Source organism: Mauremys mutica, chromosome 10, assembly GCF_020497125.1.
Source record: "Mauremys mutica isolate MM-2020 ecotype Southern chromosome 10, ASM2049712v1, whole genome shotgun sequence".
In the NCBI taxonomy this organism is placed as follows: domain Eukaryota; kingdom Metazoa; phylum Chordata; order Testudines; family Geoemydidae; genus Mauremys; species Mauremys mutica.
Window position 1 is genome coordinate 60381374 of NC_059081.1, and position 20177 is coordinate 60401550.

Below are 20177 nucleotides of genomic sequence, written 5' to 3' on the forward strand. Positions count from 1 at the left end.
AAACAATGATGCAAAAACTCATGTGACTTTGGAGACATGGAAACAGGGTTTCTAGAAATTTCATGTTATCCACTGATGAACTTTTACCTATAATAGATAACCACGAAATTCAGTGCTGTTCCTTACTACATGTTTTGATGCTGTATTTTTACATCAGTTTGTAAGATCTGAAACAAATTCACCTTTCTATTTAATTTGACAAAGTTTAATTTTTCATAAGTCTGTTGTTTTCCTAGTACAAGTATATATCTAATCATGTTTGACCATTAGAGCAGTGGTTCTAGTATTTAAAAAAAAAAAAAAAAAGAATTTCTTTAGTGTCAATAAAATTCTTTCAATGTCTAACCCTGAAAAAAGTAGCAAATGAAAATTCAAGGCTCTAGGGAGAAATGTTTTTATGAAATGTCCATCACAGACCAACATTTGCTCTACTTATTAGGTACAGTAACAGTTATGAGCCTGGTTTGTCACTTATTGTCTCTCTGATCTGGCACAAGAAATGCTTGTGCCTGTGTTCCATATCTTCTCACATGTGTGGACAGCTCCAGCTTTGCTTTCTGATAGAAGAACTAAACAAAGAAAACAACTACTTTTCTCATGACATGCCTTTCTCTGCATGGAACATCCACTGATTTCCTGATTCAGTTCTCAAAGAGTTACTGTACAGATTTCCTTACAACCACTTTTGTTTCAAAAACCTGGATTCAAAGACCAGTCAATAACAAGATTTCTACATATTTATGGTGTACCTGGCCTATACAGCCTTACATGTCTGCTGTAGCTTGTTATTATACAGCTGTCTGATTTAGGCATTCCATACTTGAAGACCATTTCCTTAACTTAGGGTAAGTGCCCTTTAAATTCTTCCTCTGGCTTCCTCCTCTCATCTGTGTACCTCAAATATTCTTTCTGAAACTGGAGGATCAGCTCATATGTCCTGTTCCTACAGCTGAGGAGGAACATTTTGTTTCAACTGCCCCTCCTTTGGGTATGAAAAAGCTTCATACTCATCAGATAGAAAGGTCTTTGGGTGTGCCCCTTTTCTCCAGTCAGGAGAAGGTTCACAAATATTGCAACATCATTCAATTTGCCAGGGATAAACAGAGGGTCTTCCTATCAACGAACACTGGAACAGAGCCTGTTGAGATCATAAATTGTTGGCAGTCAGTTGCTAAAAGGTGCTAAAACCTAGAATATCAGGTTCCTAAGCAGCACTTCCAATTTTCTTTACACACCTTTCTCCAGATTTCTCTATAGATGACCTAATGAAAGATGCAGCAGTCCCAAGTCTTTTATTGTTTGGGGGTATTTTTAGACATTTTGGCCAATTTTAGAGTGACAAGAGCAACTGCTATCCTTTGGATTTGTCTGACCTCAACATGGAAAGCAACTCTGTCAGCAGAGGATTGAAAAGCACTTTTTCCTGTGGATAACCAGCATCTAGTATTGCCTAAACCACTTTTCAAAAAACCAACCAAACAAAAAGCAACAGACTCCTCCTTTCAGCTTCTTAAGCACCTTCCTGCATTGGCCCCTGCAAATAGTCATATTTAAAATTTGCTCAAGAGCATGGAGTTATTTTCCTACTGTTCCTGTTTGCCTGACATATTCTGTCACTTTAGACTATTGGGTCTTAAAGGTTGAAAGACCAGGGCTATCCTTTCCTGTTTCATCTTCCATCACATACCCTTCCTAGGTTTCCCATTTCTGCTGCAGGGAGCAAAACAGCCTATTATTTTTCTCATTGCAAAAAGGAGAGATTCTACCTTATCCTAGACTTCAGGAAATTAAACATATTTCTCTAGTGAATTAATTATCACATACTGACAATCAATGCAATTATCCCTTCTCTCCTTCAGCATGACTAGTTCTATGAGATGTGTGGTTCAATAACTCTTGAAGGAAAAATCCTTCTGGTATTTAGTGGATGGAAAACGCTTCCATCCTTTAGTCTAGTTACAGTGTGGAGGGTATTTACTAGTTACTGTGCAGAAGTGATAGCACATTTTGGTCTCCTAGGTCTACCTCTGCCTAAGCAAATGTTTTTTCAGAGCTATGACCCAAGGCAAGGCATTAGAAGCATGTGTAGCTATAGCCTCCTATTTCTGTTTCCTGGTATATTTTACCCACAAAAAGTAGTCTCTTTTAATTCTCTAATGAAAATATGTGATTTTAGAAACATCCCTGGATTTCCCCAGGACTGAAGCATTCCTATTGGAAGATGTGTCCCTGCAGGTGCCTCTATTTCACTTGCATGCACCACAAACAACAAGAGTGTGACTATATGTTCTGGTTATTGTGGCATTATGCACCTTCATTGTGCGCGTGGCCTGTCTGAGAATGAGGCTACTGCAAAACCTACTTAAGTTCTTAGAACTGCAGATGTTTTCTGCAGAAAATTCTGCTCATTGCAGTGGAAAGAGACGAATCCCTGAATTAGTGTGTTGACATGTCCCATTTAGCCTGCCCTGGAAAGAACCTGGAACCTCAAAATTCCTTCAGGAAGGCAGGAGTGTTTTCTTATCTCCACCTCCCCTTGCGTTTAGCATAGTAAACTTTTTCATTCCTTAAATCTCAGTGATAACAAAGTTGAGAGGGGGAGAGAGACAAATGGTGCCTCTTTAAAAATGTGAAATGACCCACAAATATCCAAGAGGTCAAAATCCAGAGAATATTAGTTCAGTTTTGTATGAGCTCTTCCTTAAACTTGTCTTTCATTTTCCTTCACTAGAAGAACAATAACAGGAGGAGGAGGAAGATATTATTTACAAGATCCTGTTGATGTAGAAAAAATACTGCCATTTCTTCATTTTATAAAAAAACCCAAATCATGTACTGGTAGCTAACAGCTATTTGTGTTTTATTTTCCTTTTTTCCCCCACTTTCCTTTTCTATTTTGATTTACTGTTTGAAATTCTTTTAATATGTATTGACTGTCTGCTGAGGTCCTTGCTGACACAGCTCTTTAAGATGATGCAGTACTGAAGAAAAGCTGATGAGTTCTTCTTTATGAGCTTTGACATATTAATTAGTAAAATGGGCTAAAAAAGCTTTCCTATTTCTGTTTTAATGTCTCATTTTCCAAAACACCCTTCTGTAGAGATGTAAAACAGAAAGGCACCATAAAAGCTCCAGTGAGTGAAAGGCTAAAGCTACTTGTTAGCAAGTTTATGATCTGTGGCTTACTTTCGATAGTCCAGATCACGAGATCAGGTGGATGGGGAAGCTGCAGTGTCCCCTTCTCATAAAGGGTCTCGCTGTTTCACAAAGCAAGTGCTCCCTGTGACACACACATCATTGCGGCTGGAAATTTCAAAGGGGCCTAAGGGCACTGGGCACTCAGCACCCAGGAAATTTCAATGGGAGATAGATACCAAAATGCCAGCCAAAGAAAATAGTTTAAATCACTGCTGACCTACTTGAGACTTGCAATGGGAAGCCCTGCTCTAAAAAGGACCTCCCCGCCATCTGACTGTATATAAAGTCCTGCCGTTTCTTTTGAATTGTGGGGGTTTGCTTTATTTATTTGCTTGTTCATTTTGGATGATGTTCCCAGATGGACTCTCATTCTTGTTGGTGTGATTGGCTCTCTTGTGGTTTGAATCTTTGGACTGTGGGGTGATGTTGGATTATTGTGCACATTTTGGCAGATACTCTTGATATCTTTTTTTTCTTTATTCATGATGGATTTGCCTCTTTGACTGATCCATTTTTTAAGTTCTGTTAAACCTTGGTTTGGCTTCTCTAGGTATATTGGCACAAAGAAGAAGTTGTCACCTGAAAATTCACACCATCACATGCAACTGGGAAACCTGAAATAATGGTGGTAGGGCATGAGGAGGCCTCTCTTTCAGAAGTTTGCTTTATGGTTTTCTACCTCCCAGTTATGTAGATTGTGTCTCCTGTGGGATTAGAATCAACAGGTAGGCTGAGAACTAATCTGCTCAATCTGCAGCAAGAGAGATTTAGTTTAGATATTAGGAAAACTTTCTAACTAGAAGGATAGTTAACATCTGGAGGATAGGGATAATTTCTTCTTGACAGGGATTGTGATTCCCTTCCCCCAGAGCTCAAGCTGTGCTGGGATGAATCTTTGGGCTTGGCTACACTTACAAATTTGCAGCGCTGCAGCAAGGTGTGAAAACACACCCTCTGCAGCGCTGCAAATTGCGGCGCTACAAAGCGCCAGTGTAGTCAAAGCCCCAGCGCTGGGAGCCGCGCTCCCAGCGCTGTCCGTTATTCCCCACAGGGAGGTGGAGTACGGACAGCGCTGGGAGAGTTTTCTCCCAGCGCTGGCGCTTTGACTACACTTAGCGCTTCAAAGCACTGCCGCGGCAGCGCTTTGAAATGCAAGTGTAGCCAAAGCCTTTGTGCAAGTCTCCTCTTCATGGGTGTGGGGGAAGCAATCAACAAAGTCTTTTGTCCACTGATGTTCCATATTGACTTATCTGGTGTCTATGGGCCTTCTTTTGTGGGGCAGGAGATAACGCTTGGTAATGCTTCTCTCCGGCCTGTGGGGATTTACAGTAGTAGAGCAAACACTTTTATAGCCACAAAGCGAACACTTAAATATTACCCTATAGCATAAAAACAATGAGGAGTCCGGTGGCACCTTAAAGACTAACAGATTTATTTGGGCATAAGCTTTCGTGGGTAAAAAGCTCACTTCAGATGCATGGAGTGAAATTACAGAAAAAAGGCATAAATACATATTGGCACATGAAGAGAAGGGAGTTACATTACAAAGTGGAGAACCAATGTTGAAGGCCAGTTCAGTCAGGGTGGATGTAGTCCACTCCCAATAATCGATGAGGAAGTGTCAATACCAAGAGAGTGAAAATTGCTTTTGTAGTGAGCCAGACACTCCCAGTCTCTATTCAAGCCCAAATTAATGGTGTTAAGTTTGCAAATGAATTGTATCTCAGCAGTTTCTCTTTTGAAGTTTGTTTTTGAAGTTTTTTTGTTGAAGAATAGCTACTTTTAAATCTGTTATTGAATGTCCAGGGAGATTGAAGTGTTCTCCTACTGGCTTTTTGTATGTTACCATTCCTGATGTCTGATTTGTGTCTATTTATCCGTTTACGTAGAGACTGTCCAGTTTGGCCAACGTACATGGCAGAGGGCATTACTGGCACATGATGGCATATATCACATTAGTAGATGTGCAAGTGAATGAGTCTCTGATGGTGTGGCTGGTGTGGTTGGGTCCTATGATGGTGTCGCTAGAGTAGATATGGGGACAGAGTAGGCAATGGGGTTTGTTCCTGGGTTAGTGTTTCTGTGGTGTGTAGTTGCTGTTGAGTATTTGCTTCAGGTTGGGGGGCTGTCCGTAAGCGAGGATTGGCCTGTCTCCCAAGGCTTGTGAGAGTGGGGGATCGTTTTCCAGGATAGGTTGTAGATTGTTGATGATGCGCTGGAGAGGCAGGTTTTAGCTTGGGGCTGTATGCGATAGCCAGTGTTGTTCTGTTATTTTCCTTGTGGGGCCTGGCCTGTCATAGGTGATTTCTGGGTACCCATCTAGCTCTGTCAATCTGTTTCCTCACTTCTCCAGGTGGGTATTATAGTTTTAAGAATGCTTGATAGAGATCTTGTAGGTGTTTGTCTCTGTCGAGGGATTGGAGCAAATGTGGTTGTAACGTAAGGCTTGGCTGTAGACAGTGGATCATGTGATGTCTCCTGGATGGAAGTGGAAGGCATATAGGTAAGTATAGTGGTCAGTAGGTTTCTGGTATAGGGTGGTGTTTATGTGACCATCACTTATGTGCACTGTAGTGCCCAGGAAGTGGATCTCTTGTGTGGACTGGTCCAGGCTGAGGTTGATGGTAGGGTGGAAATTGTTGAAATCCAGGTGAAATTCTTCAAGGGCCTCCTTCCCATGGGTCCATATGATGAAGATGTCATCAGTGTAGCGTAAGTAGAGGAGGGGCGCTAGGGGATGAGAGCTGAGGAAACATTGTTCTAAGTCAGCCGTAAAAATGTTGGCATACTGTGGGGCCATGCGGGTACTCCTAGCAGTGCCGCTGACTTCACGGTATAGGTTGTCCCCAAATCTGAAATGGTTGTGGGTGAGGACAAAGTCACAAAGCTCAGCCATCAGGTGTGCCGTGGCTACATCACGGATACTGTTCCTGACAGCTTGTTGTCCATTCTCATGTGGAATATTGGTGTAAAGAGCTTCTGCATCCATGGTGGCCAGGATGGTGTTTTCAGGAAGATCACCAATGCATTGTCGTTTCCTCAGGAAGTCAGTGGTGTCTCGAAGACAGCTAGGAGGTAACTCCCTTCTCTTCATGTGCCAATATATATTTATGCCTGTATCTGTAATTTTCACTCTAGGCATCTGAAGAAGTGAACTTTTTACCCACGAAACCCAAATAAATCTGCTAGTCTTTAAGGTGCCACTGGGCTCCTTGTTGTTTTTGTGGATACAGACTACCACGGCTACCCCTCTGATATCTGGTACCCTATAGCATGGCACACCACTATTATAAGTGAGATTAACGCATGCAACAACTCACAAGCATTTCATAAAATCTAAAGACTCAACACATTTTTATAAATCTAATACCTGTGTTAACAATTTGAACACATAGGTGAGCCGGACTGGTTTCCAGCTCTGCATTTGCTCGGGCCTTGGCACGAGCTGGGACTTGTTCTGCCTGCATCACAGTATAACTACACTGATACCAAAAAAAAATCACACCCCTAACCTGCATAGTTATACTAGTACAAAAACTGTGCGTACATCATGCTTAAGGGACAGGAACAGAACAATCCTGAACTATAAGAATCTTTATGGTATCTTAATACAGGATAATGTTACATTTCATCATAGATTGGAGGCTCGAGAGAATAAATCCTAGGCCTCTAACTTTCACTAAGTCTTAAGGAAGAATATGAGTGAGATGATCCTTTACTTGCCCTAGTACTAAAGGTACTGACTATGAATTTTGAAACTTTTGTTATAGAAAAAACATGTCTTCCTACTCGAACTTTACTGATGCAAGAAGCTGTTAATGAGTAAGCAGGAAAGCTAGGAAACAGAAGGAGTAAACTTATCAAGTTCTAATGTTTCTTGATTTAGCAAGGGAAACTCAGACTGGGCATTCCAGATGTTGATTATTATAATGCTGTACAAAAATTGGGACTGATACAGCAATCTTTTCCCCCTACTGAATTGTGTGTACTTTTACATGATGACTTAAATTTTTCACTGACTCAGAAGGTGACAGGCTAGACACTTATTAGTTCTTGTGCCTCTAACAGTTGTTAGACAAGAACTTTGAGTTAACAAAATCTGCTGTATCATTTAATTTGAGTAAATAGCAACAACTTCTTTAGAATCTTCTCTGAATGCATGGCTGGCAGTCCTCACTGATAATCCTCACTGCCGGAGACTAGAGACAGGCTACCAGGAGATCCATTGACCTGCCCTCTTCACAGCACTCCTGGGTTGCGTGGCTGGGTGATCTTCCACCATGGAAGAGAACAGGCAGTCACTCAGCCCTGAGAAGGACATTTTTTTTCACCTATAACTTTTCTTGCCAACAGTGCCAGACGGTAATCAGTGTGGCCCCTTTTACGTTTTGGCATTGAGATGGAGAAAGAATGAAATGATGGCCCATTGAGTCAATATCACAAGTTCCACTGATTTAAAACGCACCAGTATTTCACCCTCTGTAAGCAACCTCCCCAGTGGCAGGGAACGGGGGTGACAAAATGATGGACAAGCCTCGGCAAGAAAGAAATGTTTCCTCATTGTCTGGTTTGCTAGAGCAAGGTGCCTGAGAAGGTTTTTAGGTGTCGAGAGTCCCACTAACAGTCTTCTTCTCCTGACTCTAAGAATCTACTGGTATAGGGAACATTGCAGGACAATAAGGATAGTCCAGCCTCAGCAGAATAAGCCCTGATTTTGGGCTGTGTCTGAACTGTGCTCAGCATAACTAGAGAATGGAGGCAAAGGGAGCTTTACAATACCTATATTTACCTTTCTTCCCTCTACAGATGAGTCTCTGATGTAGATTAGAGAAGCTTCAGGTCCGCTCCAATGCACATAAATCTGCAAAGGGGTTGTTCTGGCATCCAGGGATACTGGGGCAATATCCCCTTTCTCCAGATACATCCCTATTCAGGGGGCTGGTAAGAGGCATTGGAGTCATTACAGCAGTGTTACATTACTCAGGGAATCCTCCACCAGCCTGTTAATCCGACTTTATAGCTTCCATGTGTTCCTGGAGCAGAAAAAGCAGCTGTAGACCTTGCTGTCTCTTGCCCCATGCTTCCTCTTCGGCCCCTCTATTCCCGTGTTTTTCTTTATTTAAACCCCTTCTGCTCACCTGGTCTCTCTTGTTCTACTCCTGGTACGTTTCCACTGCTCCTATATTCCCTGTTTGAGGAATCAGCTAACATGGTGTTCTAAGGAAACAGCTCACCCACTTTTCCAGATGTTTGCACCTGAATAGGGTCTTTACGCCCTAAGCACCTTCTATTGTATCTGTCTGATGCGTACTTTCTACAGGGCTTGTCAGCGATGGTGGATCCACGGATGTCTAGGCACTCATAATACAGCTGTGTTTCATAATACAATTTCACAATATCAATCACAATTCATAAATTATACAGACATAGCCCCAGTTCATCACAGGGTTTTTCTTTTATCTTCCCATTACATAAACTTTGCTAACCAGAGTTTTATGTTGCTGGAATTTCTTCCTGTTGCTAGGCATTATTAGATGTTGTTCTGTATTTAATTCAGTGAAGCCAATCCCATTGGGGTGTGGCAAAATACCACAAGCGTATTAAATACAGGAAAATGTTTTATTAGTGTAACATTCAATAAAACCATTCAGATTTTTAAGAGCTGTAATTAATAATTCAGTTTTGCATATGGTCTTTTAGTGTCTAAAATGAACACTCCCACCCCCCTCTTTTGAGACTGAATGTGTCGGCTGTCAGATTACAGTGGACTAAAAGGAGGCACACACGTCTCAATCTGTTGCAGGCTGAAATACTCATCCTGGGAATGGTGCAGTGTCAGCATGAGTGATTGGAGGGTGTTCACCGCTTGCATGTTCCAGCTGAAAATCACAGCCCTTTTTCTTATGCCTATCTGCCCTTGTTCCTAACCTGCCACATTTCATGTCCCCACTGCAGAGTTCCGCTTTGAGTCAGAGCTTTCTGATGCAGGTGCTCTTCTATCATTTTCAGGCTTGAGGGCAGGAAAACTCTTAAACACCGTGTCTCTGATTCTCTTATTTGTCTTTCACCTTGTTGTTGCAATTTATACTTGTGCTGTGTGGATGCAAAATGCTGCCGTTCAGATTTGGTAGCATTTATACCCACTTCGCACTGATGTAAATGAGAACCCAGTCTGACATGCCACCCAGTCTGCTGGCGATGTGAAGAGGTCAGACGTTTCTCAAAGAGAGCTGTTAATCGAAACTGTCTTGGGGATGTAATAGTCCACCTCCCTCTGTGAAGTCAAAGGGACAAGGAACTTTCTGATCTGCCTTCAAAGCTTTCTGCGTGCTATGAAGGCTGTGGAGAGGTCTGCACTACTGTGCCACATACATACACACCCCACTAGAGCCTACTGGCTGATGGGGGAGGAGGAGGGGAGAGAACACCTCAATTTTGGGATCTTCCTTGCCCATGAATATCTCCAGGCCCACCACTTGCTGTTACCCCCAGCTTTATCAAACAGCTGCTTAATTCTTGTCAGTTTCACCTCTGCCCACGAGGTTCTGAATAGCAACTATCATGACTGGAAACAATTATTTTTAAATGAAACTTTTAACTTCTGCAGAAATTAATAGTTTATGGCCCTTGTAGCCTGCCAGAGAAAGTGCCCCATCTGCTGTGAATTAGGTTTGGGCTCAGTTTGTATATATAGGTCATAAACTGGTATGTTTTCACATGCATAGTATGTGCAACTAAGGCATTGGTTGGAACTACATCAAATCAAAATAACTATAGATTAGATTGCTGACATTGCACACACATTTATAGGAATACACGTGTGTACATACGCAACCAAATTCTAAAATGATTTACACCCGGTGCAGTCACACTGGAAAGGGGATGTAAGTCAGCATAGAATACATAAGTACTTAAGACAGCTCTTTTTGATACTCCAAACCACTCAATCTCTGCTCCTAGCAGCAATGCTGTGAGTGAATGTGTGACGTTTCACTCCATATTCTTTATGAAAAGATGCTTATGATATGAATGACATAACTGAGATATATTTTATGCAAGATGGCTCATGTGAGATATCATTGGGAAGGTTATGATTTACTGAATGTGATTATTCAATGTGTATGCCTGTATCATTTCTGTATCTGAAGTTAGGAATATTAACTATGTATCTGTATTTCAAATGTGTTACTTTGGGTGTCACCCCCAACCAGCCCTTGAGGTACAACAGTGGAAAAGCCAGACAGGGCTAATGGGCTATTAGCAGAGACAATGGACTCTGAAAGGGCTTAGTCTTCCTGTGGACACTGGAGACAGCCTACGAGCAATGGCTGCCACAGCCATCAGAGATATGAGTCCGAGTCACCTGCTACTGGATACTGCTCCTCCTCTTTTGGAATACCAGTGGTTTTCCACTAGAAGACAAAGGGTTCCCGCCTTACACAAGAGCTATATAAGGCAGGGGAGTGACATGGTTCTCCTCTGCCTCCCCACCCAAAGAGACACTGAAAAAACACCTGGAAGCAAAAATCTGGGGGGAGAAGGGTTGAGCCCAAGCTGGGAGGGCGTCTAGCTTGTGAGTAATATCGTAATACCTGAGGTCTCAAGAGGGAGACCAGTGCAGCTGCCTTTCAAGACTTTCTGTAATCTTCCTGCAACAATATCTAGGGTGAGAAATACTATTTGTAACCAATTTCTTTAGTGAAACTAGCTTAGTTTGCGTGTTTGGTTTCATTTGCTTAGTAATCTGCTTTGTTCTGTTTGCTACCCCTGTTACCACTTAAAATCTGCCTTTTATAGTTCGTTAAATTTGTTCTGTTTATTATTAAACCCAGTTTCTGTAATTTCTAATGGGGGAGAGGAGAGGTTGCACATACTTTCCTCCACATTGAGGGAGGAGGGGGATTTCATAATATATCTGTGGGTCTGCACTCCAAGGGAGTGGACACTTGTGTGCTGGGGCAAGTCCCCTTAGCTGAGCCTTCCCAGAACTGATCTCAGTGTCTGTTTTGTTCTGCAGTTGGGTGTGGCCCTGCCTGTGTGTATGTTGGAAGAGGCTTAATAGCCTGGCTCGGCAAGACAGGTAAAAAGGGGGCCCAAACTGGCATAACAGGCGGGCTCAGCGGTATCTTTGCATGTCGGGTGGCATCCTAGGGGGGCAGCCTGTCACAATAAGATTAAGGAATAGTACCTCGAGTTTTTCTAAATGAGCAGTGATGGTAAAATCTTAAATATAACTGAGTCTGCAATAGATGTAGCCAGAAGAAAAGGCCTGATATTTAGAAGTACTGAGGTCTTCCATCTCCCATTCACTTCTGTTGGAACTGTGGATGCTCGGGACTCTTTCACGTTAAGCGTCACCTTGGGAGCAGTCAGTAAGGTGAATTTAACATTTAGAATCTTGGGAATGTTGACGTTATGTTAATCTCTAAAACAAGGATCGCTTGTCTGCTCGTTGCATCTGAGCATAAAGCAAAATGCTCAAAGGACCTGTATTTGGCTGATAAAACTTCAGTTTCTGCTATGGAAATTCTCTGATCTAAAGAAAACTGTTGAATCCTGCAAATGAGTCAGGCAGTTTCCATGCATATAGGGCCTTCTAAGCAAAGGGCTCTTCAAGAAGTAACGTTGATCCGATGTGGTGACTGATTACAGCAGGCAGACCGAGTCCATTGCAGAAAGCACCAGAAGTGGCTTGAGAGCCTGTGTCACCCATTAGTGAGAAGAAACTGCTCATGTGATTCTAAAACCATTGGGCTACATATTTACAAATGTACAAATTCAGATCTTGCTGTGTGCCCTCATCACAAGTCTTTCTTATCTGCCTCTCACTGCTATGTTTAGTTCCCCAGCTAGTGTGTGTACATTTCTCAAGCCCTGTTCATGACAACGGTTTGCAGATGTTTGGGAAAACCCTTGAGTGTATTAGGGACTGAAAAGCATTAGCAGTTACTGTGGTTCTTTTAGTTGTTCATTGTGACTGAAGAAACCTGCAGCCACTGTTGAGTGCCTCATTTCTTAATCCTTTTCCTCCAGGAGTTAGGTTTTTATGGGCATAACAGCCAGTGCTGGCAATGGGCACACTGAAATCACTGGCGCCAAGGAGTTGATGAATTTGGAAAACTTCCCAGATGATACATCTGCCCCTCTAACTTACAGTTCAGCAGATGAGGCAGTGAAGGAGGATTAGTGAACAATTGTATGCCCCCTTTTTCTAGCTATGCAACAAACTTGGGGGGAAGCAAGAATAGGTTATTGGTGACTCACTGGAAAATATAAAACGAAATAACTCATAGATTTACCTGGGTTTTTTTCTGCTCTAACTCCACTGCTTACCACATGCATATTGCTCTACTTTCTGGGTTTGGGTCTGTGGGGGAGGGGGATCTATAATCCTCAGCAGAGTTGAGAATTTTTTATTATTATTTAAATCCTCTCATCTTTCTTTGCTAAGATGTAGGTTTTTAAGGGTAGCAGCGGGTAATTGATATTCCAACTCCAACTCATTTCTCAAACATTGTCTTATGTAGTATTTACTTTTCATAACATTTTTAAATAAGGTTTTATTGTAAGAAATAGGTTGCCAGCACTATTAATATACGTCTTTGCATAGTAAAAACTACACAGTAATATTATGCAGAGGAAAAAAACTTTGAAGAAAGAATTGTGTAGTTGCTCATGGAACAGCATCAATCATTTTTAGCAGTTCGTGCAATAATAATAATAATGCCTAGCACTTTTCATACAAATTGCTTCCAAAAGGTTACTAAAATACTTTTTACTGTACATAGACAGCATGCTTAGGACAGTCAGTCTTATTTTTATTCCTGTTTCTGCTTTGCATTTGTTGGATCTTTACTGTTAATTCTGAAGGGTGACACTAACTGGATTAAGCAGTAATCCCTTAAATTTAGTTATCGCTAGCAGTTCAGTTGTTAGTTAACCAGCAGAATTGAAGATGAAGCCAGTGGCAGCCTACTGCAGTTAATAATCAATTCTGGTTTCACTGTAATAGTGGCAGCAAAGAATCCTGTGGCACCTTATAGACTAACAGACAGTCTGTGTGTGCATGTGTCACGGAGTTTGGGGTGAGACAAGGCCCTGCACCCCCGGCTTCCTGCGATTCACCGTGACTCTCAGTCAGGCAGTAGAACAGAAGGTTTATTAGATGGCAGGAACACAGTCCACACCAGAGCTTGTAGGCATAAACAGGACCCCCTTAGTCAGGGCCTTCAGGGTAGTAGGGAACTTACCCCCCAACCTCGGGGTTGATTCCCCAGCCAGCCCAAGACTGAAACTCTCCAGCCCCTCCTTTCTGGCCTTTTCCTCTTTCCCGGGCCAGGAGGTCACCTGATCTCTTTGTTCTCCAACACCTTTAGCTATCCCCTTGCATGGGGGGAAGGGCCCTGGCCATTAGCTGCCAGGAGACAGAATGCCAGCCATTTATGCACACTTGCCCTTTGCTCTGCAACAATCTCACCCCCTAGAGACTTAAGAAACGCATAGGGGAAACTGAGGTACCCACACAGTATTCAGAGGAAACATTAAGAGCAGTCCCACTTCGTCACAGCATGCAATAAGCTGTTAAGGAGAAAGCCAGCTGTAGGTTGTTTTGATGATATTTGATTCTGTTAGAGACCAAGAAATAGGCTTGAAACAAGTTAGAAAACACCAGCCAGCGAAGGTGAAATCACACTCTGTAGGCATAGCTCCAATTCTCTTTTCAGGGTTTTTCATTATTAACAAAAGGTTCAGAACAAACCCATGCACCTCAAAGCAGCCTCACAGCCCTGCAGAGTCTTGCCTTTGCTCACATCTCCAGGGCTTCCCAGTCCTTTCCCAATAGCCAGCCCCTGCTCCCTGCAAGCGTCTCCTTTTTATGCCCTTTGCCTTACAGATATGGAATCAACCTCGCTCTCTTCTTTCCCTGACCGGGTATCCCCCACCTGCTCTTCTGCTTCAGAGCAGGAAGCCTTCCTGTAGGGCACCTTACTAGGAGCAAGCAAGTGACCTGCAATGACAACTCTCAGTTTTAAAAGCTGTAAAAGCTGTATTGAGATGTAACAGGGCCAGTGCCCTGTTCCTGTCCCTGTTCTTTTATTAGTTGTCCCCCGCAATTAGTGGGTTTCTGAGGCTCTGTGGCACCTCCCCTTAGGCTGGGGGGGGTTCCGTTAGCATGGGGCGGGCTCGCCCGCCCCATTTCCTGGAAACCCAATAGATACAGTGAGTATGTGTGCATATGTCTGTATGTATACAGATAAAAACATCATATGGTAATACATGCATAATTGTAAAATAGATCATTGGAGCCAGATTCTTTGGTTGGGTCTAAATTTAACCCACGTCTGAGGATAAGGGGTGAAAAGGCAGCTTTAAGCCACCTTTGCTTTGAATTTATCCTGTAGCCATTCTAGTACTAGTCAACTCCCTGATGCTACTTCAGTGCTGCTCCTGTATAGGCTGCCCACAGCCCCAAGGGGCCATCAGCTGGGCCCAGGGATTATTGACTATGGTCTGATGCTTGCACAGAATTCTCGTTGAGACTATTAATACTGTACTGACTTCCTGTGGATGATGTCGTGTGTTCTTATTCATATTAAAGGCATAAAGTGTGTTACTTTAGGTTTGAAAACTCGACAGAGAATATGAGGGAGATACATTGTGTTCATTTTTGAAGGGCTCATTAGGGACAAAGCACCTTGAGAGGAGAAGTTATTACAGAGACATAGAGCCTAATCCTGCAAAGCACTGAATTTCCTCATCACCCACTGACTTCACAGAGGTTGATGTTGCTCAGTGCTTCAAAATTCATTCCAGAAGGACCTGCTCCATGATTTTTCCAGGTGGGGCTGACTGGCCTGTAGTTCCCCGCATCCTTTTTTAAAGATGGGCCCTACATTAGCCTTTTTCCGGTCATCTGGGACTTTCCCCGATCACCATGAGTTTTCTAAGATAATGGCCAATGGTTCTGCAATCACATCCGCCAACTCCTTTAGCACCCTCGGATGTAGTGCGTCCAGCCCCGTGGACTTGTGCTCGTCCAGCTTTTCTAAATAGTCCGAACCAGTCCTAGAGAAGTAATATACAGAACAATAGAAAAAGAATCCATGAATATGGTCATGAAATGGTAAAGTTCATGATTCTAAGGAATGGTAGGAGGAAGAAAAGCACAATAAAGACAATGATTTCAAGAAGGCAGACTTTAGCAAACTGAGGGAGTTGGTATGTAAAATCCCATGGGAAGCAAGTCTAAGCGGAAAAACAATTGAAAAATGGCATTTTTCAGAGAGACATTATTAAGGGCACAAGAGCTGATTAGGCCTCAACTAGAGTATTGTGTCCAGTTCTAGGCACCACATTTCAGGAAAGATGTGGACAAATTGGAGAAAGTCCAGAGAAGAGCAACAAAAATGATTAAAAGTCTAGAAAACATGACCTATGAGGGAAAAATGAAAAAATTGGGTTTGCTTAGTCTGGAGAAGAGAAGACTGAGGGGACATAACAGTTTTCATGTACATAAAAGGTTGTTACAAGGAGGAGGGAGAAAAATTGTTGTTCTTTCTTAACCTCTGAGGATACGACAAGAAGCAATGGCCTTAAATTTGAGCAAGTGCGGTCTATGTTGGACACTAGGAAAAAATTCCTAACTGTCAGAGTGATTAAGCACTGGAATAAATTGCCTAGGAAGGTTGTGGAATCTCCATCACTGGGTATTTTTAAGAGCAGGTTAGACCAACACCTGTCAGGGATGGTCGAGATAATACTTAGTCCTGCCTTGAGTGTAGGGGACTGGACAAGATGACCTGTTGAGGTCCCTTCCAGTTCTGTGATTCTATGAGTATAATGTGACCCTCAGAAGCCTGAACAGACATGACTGAAATAAATGGTGGAAACTGGTGGAGGCTGAATGTACCGCATGGTGCAGGAGGATAAAGAAGAAAGTTAGTATTTGTTGCGTGTGTGCAGTTAGCATGATTTCCTATGTTCACAAAAGGTTTATTTTTTTAGTTTTAGATAAAAGAGAAATTAAATAAAATATGGCTATTCAGATGCCTCTTTTTTCATTGCTCAAATGTTTAAATTCTGAAAATAAAATGATGAAATTGTTTGACTGAAGCCCTCTGGAATTGATACATTATTTTAAAACAGAACACTTCCTATTCATTTTACAGATACCGAAAATAGAAAAAATTACATGTAGAGCTAAGTGTTTTCAACTATTATATAAAATAACTTGCTTATTTTTGAAACCTACAACACAATAAAAATAAATGCAAATAGTAGTCAAAATATCATCCTAATCCTATTCCTCCAAATTATACTAAATATTGAATACACCAATAATAGATCACGTATAAGGCTATTTATTAGAGTATTTCTTGTCTTTCTATCTATCCTTTAGACAATAAAGACAAACTATTAAAGTTATTAAATATCAGTTAATCCCTGTTCTCAAACCTATCATAACTTAAAAAAAAAAGTATTAGTACAGGGTGTCTAATATACAGATTAGTGTATTCTTTTTAACTACTCATTAAAATTTCATGAGCCCTTTTAGCAAATGAGTGAGAAAATGCAAATAAATTATGCACTTTATTTTTCATATGGTAGATACAGTATTACAGGGTTGGTAAACAAATTAGAATGTAGAAAGTGCAGTTCAGTCTATAAACAATATCTAGTTTAAAAAAATATTTACCGCTACTGAAATGAACAGTAGCTACCAATGAGGGTAAATGAAAGCTTTTGAACAGTGTAGAGCAACAGAAGATAATTATGGAATACCTCATGCCATTGAAATAAATTTGTGAGATCATTACAAAATCGGGCCATGGTTTTCAGAAGTGACTAGTGATTTTTGATGTACAACTTGACACATTAAAGTGCATGTTTTTGAGAGGGCAGTATCACAGTTAACTGCACCTATGTGTTCTCCTCCAGGGTTCCCCTTTTGGTCTCAGACCTCCAGCTGTCACCTCTCTATGATGGGGATCCATGTTCCTCTCCCTTCAGACCGGAGATTTACATTTGCAGTCTCCCTGCAATTCACTGTGACTATCCCAGCAGGTCTGACCTTAGTCCAGTACTTGTGGTTCTGCTTTTTCTCAGGTATGATGACAGGGTTACCAGTGACCCTTTCACAAAGTGCCATACATTGATTTTAGGATAAAAATGCTATAAAGAAACGACAGTCTACACACATGCTAAGCTTACCTAGGCAACCCACCTTCCACATGGAGACCCTAGTAGGTTTCCCATCCTTCAAAAAATTTCAGCTGGGTTTTACTTTCTTGGTTACAATCTCATGTCAGTTTCTCCAACCAAGGTTGGAGAAATTTCAACAGAACCATATTCCATTGGTATATTTGGTTCCATCGAAATTGGGTTGATTTTCACTGAATTTTGTTTTGGAAGAAAACTGGAGAAAAAAGTTCTGCCAATGTTGAAGAATCCTGTTCTGACATTTTTGGAATAAAACATTTTGGTTTTTATTTTGAAATGACTTTTTGTTTAGAATTTGTTAAAATTTTAATGTGTAATGTACTACAAAATAGTCAAAATCTAAATGGAACCTATTGATCAACCCGAACAAAACAATATGGGGATTTTCAGTCATAAGAGTATTTTTCAGTTTTATTCCAGTTCAGAATGAAGCAATTTCAAAATTTCTAAATCCTCTCTGAAACAGAACTTCCATCCTCTACACAGGTCTATTGAGCACTCTGAAAATCCCATCCATTTAAGGGGTTTAAAGTTGGGAACCCAACAAATTAAAGCACCCGAAATTACGAGCCACTTTTGAAAATCCTGACTTGGGCATTTATCTACTAAAGAAGCTAAACACACCAGAGGAAAATACTGGTTTGTGTTATGCCTCTATTTTTCCAAAGGCACCTGTGGAACAGAGGAAATTTAGGTAGGCCCAATACATTACCCAAAGACAGCCAATTTAGATACACATTTAAGAGCTCAGTGCCAAAACAAAATAATAAAAGAACTTTTAAGTGACTTTTATTCTTCAGAGTCATGAAACAACTTTCCTAGTAGCCTGTATGCAGACCCCCAAAAGATTAATACCTTCTTCTGACTGGAATTTCAAGATAAAGCCAGATTCTGACATCTTTTCTCATGTTTAGTACCTTGTTTTCACTAGGGCAACAAGGAACTCCTAGTATCTAACATCAGTGGTAAAATTGCCAGATATGGAGCAAACTCTGCCCCCTATGTTCATTTTGAGTAGTTACTTACCGTGAAAATAGTCTGATTCATTTCAATATAATTCTTCAAATGTTACAATTGTAGTAACATGAGAACTTGAACATCCATAAAGCAATTTATAGTAAAAGAAGTAGAAGCAAGATTTCTCTTTCCACTCTAATGATGAGTTACACTTACAATATATGAAGTGACTCCACTTACACTCTAATTTACATTAGTAGGAAAGACACTCCTATTTTGTGGGTTTTTTAGAAAATGGAAACCATGAGTGGATTCTTGAGTAAATAGAATCAATAAACAATGAAATTAAGAACAATACTAGAATCACTAATGTTGAGATGTGCTTTAACAATGTTGAATGTGTCCTCCAGGTGTGTGTTCTCTTTGATAGGGAATTATTTTTAATTTCAAATAGAATTTCTCGGTGTCTTTATATAAATCAATAGCCTGAAGATTTCAAGATAACCAGTTTAATTTCTAAACCAGATTAAGAAAATCTAGTGATTGAAATGCAGCAGTCATACATTATATGGCAACATCAATGTTGGTTATTAATCAAACTAGCTTTTTTCGATTAAACTGCCAAAATACTATCCTTCCAATTTCTTCAGTGTGCTCCACTGAATTTGAACATCATTCAAACCTACAGCAGGCAAGAATGCTGACATTGAAGAGTTATATAGTTAACTATATGAATGTATTAATACTGTGCCAAAATGTGAGCTACTGATGACTAGGTGGTCAGTGCTAAAGTAGATTACAGGCTTTTGATTAGAATGTACAGTATTAGGAAAAATTACCTATTTTTGTAACAATGGAAGGGCAGGGCTATTAACATTGACTCAGAATAATTGATTCTCAAAAACAGTTTACATACCAACAGCAGAAAATTCTGTGCTTGACTTCAGGAGCCACGTTGATTGTATTATTTTTCAGAAGAGATGAACCACTTGTGTCTTCATCTGAAAGATACTATGAGGAGTTGACACTGACTCAATTACAGGCTGACACTCACAACATTCATCTGAAATACTGTACTTAACTCAACAACAATTCAGGTTCAATCTCAACATAAATCTGAGAGAATTAATTTTATATCAAAACAGTTGCTTATTTTCACCTGAAAGTGGAAAACATCTGAGTGGGCTGGAGAGAGAGAGAGACACAGGGGCATGTTGAGGTGACATGCTCATAAAGAGGAGGAATGTACCGTATACTACACTTTTGCAGCTCATACAATGCTGAACAATCATCTGCAAGGAAAGTACAACACTGCAAAGACAAGGCGTCTACAGCCTAGCCACGCAAAAGGAATACCGTGCATTGAAATTAGCCAGGGCTGCAGAAGGGCAACGAAACACTCATAGGCTGTAAACGCTTTGGGGAAGTACCGTCTTTTTTGTTCTGTGTTTTCACAGCACCTAGCCCAAGGCGTTACTGCAATACAAATAATAATAATATAATTGAATGAAAAGTGTGAAGTGATGTTAGAAACAGCAGCCCCCTTTGTTGGTCGATTTGAGTCAGAAATTTCACAGAAGACGTTAAAGCCAGAAAATATTCCACCAAGCCAGGAAGCAATAAAATCATAATAGGAGGCAATGAAATTGAGAAAAAAGTAATGAATAATTGGTTATTTTTACTAATATCCTTGACTGCTGGTTTACCCCCTTACTGAGAAATCAGTCTGCTCTATAGAATCTCTAGCACTGGGAAATTGTGTTATTCACAGAAATTTCTATTTCAAGTGGGAATTATCCAGG

General features: G+C 40.9%; 1 protein-coding gene and 1 long non-coding RNA gene across 14 annotated transcripts in view; one reads left to right on the forward strand and one right to left on the reverse strand.

Annotated features, from left to right (window-relative positions):
- PARD3B (par-3 family cell polarity regulator beta) overlaps positions 1-20177 on the forward strand; it is a 665445-nt gene that overhangs the window by 429932 nt on the left and 215336 nt on the right. For 10 of the 12 annotated variants that reach the window (XM_045032213.1, XM_045032216.1, XM_045032215.1 and 7 more), the window contains one exon: positions 11216-11278. The exons of the other annotated variants lie outside the window; for them this stretch is intronic. In XM_045032213.1, the coding sequence (XP_044888148.1) occupies positions 11216-11278 (63 nt within the window). The remainder of the gene's footprint in view (positions 1-11215; positions 11279-20177) is intronic. 12 annotated transcript variants of the gene reach the window in all.
- LOC123378445 overlaps positions 1-20177 on the reverse strand; it is a 32086-nt gene that overhangs the window by 10286 nt on the left and 1623 nt on the right. Inside the window, exons 2-3 of one of the 2 annotated variants that reach the window (XR_006582622.1) lie at positions 19292-19386; positions 15206-15264 (exon numbers count right to left, since the gene is read on the reverse strand). This is a non-coding gene — a long non-coding RNA (uncharacterized LOC123378445). Of the gene's footprint in view, positions 1-15205; positions 15265-19291; positions 19387-20177 lie in introns of those variants that run through there. The other variant, XR_006582621.1, reaches the window with a different exon arrangement.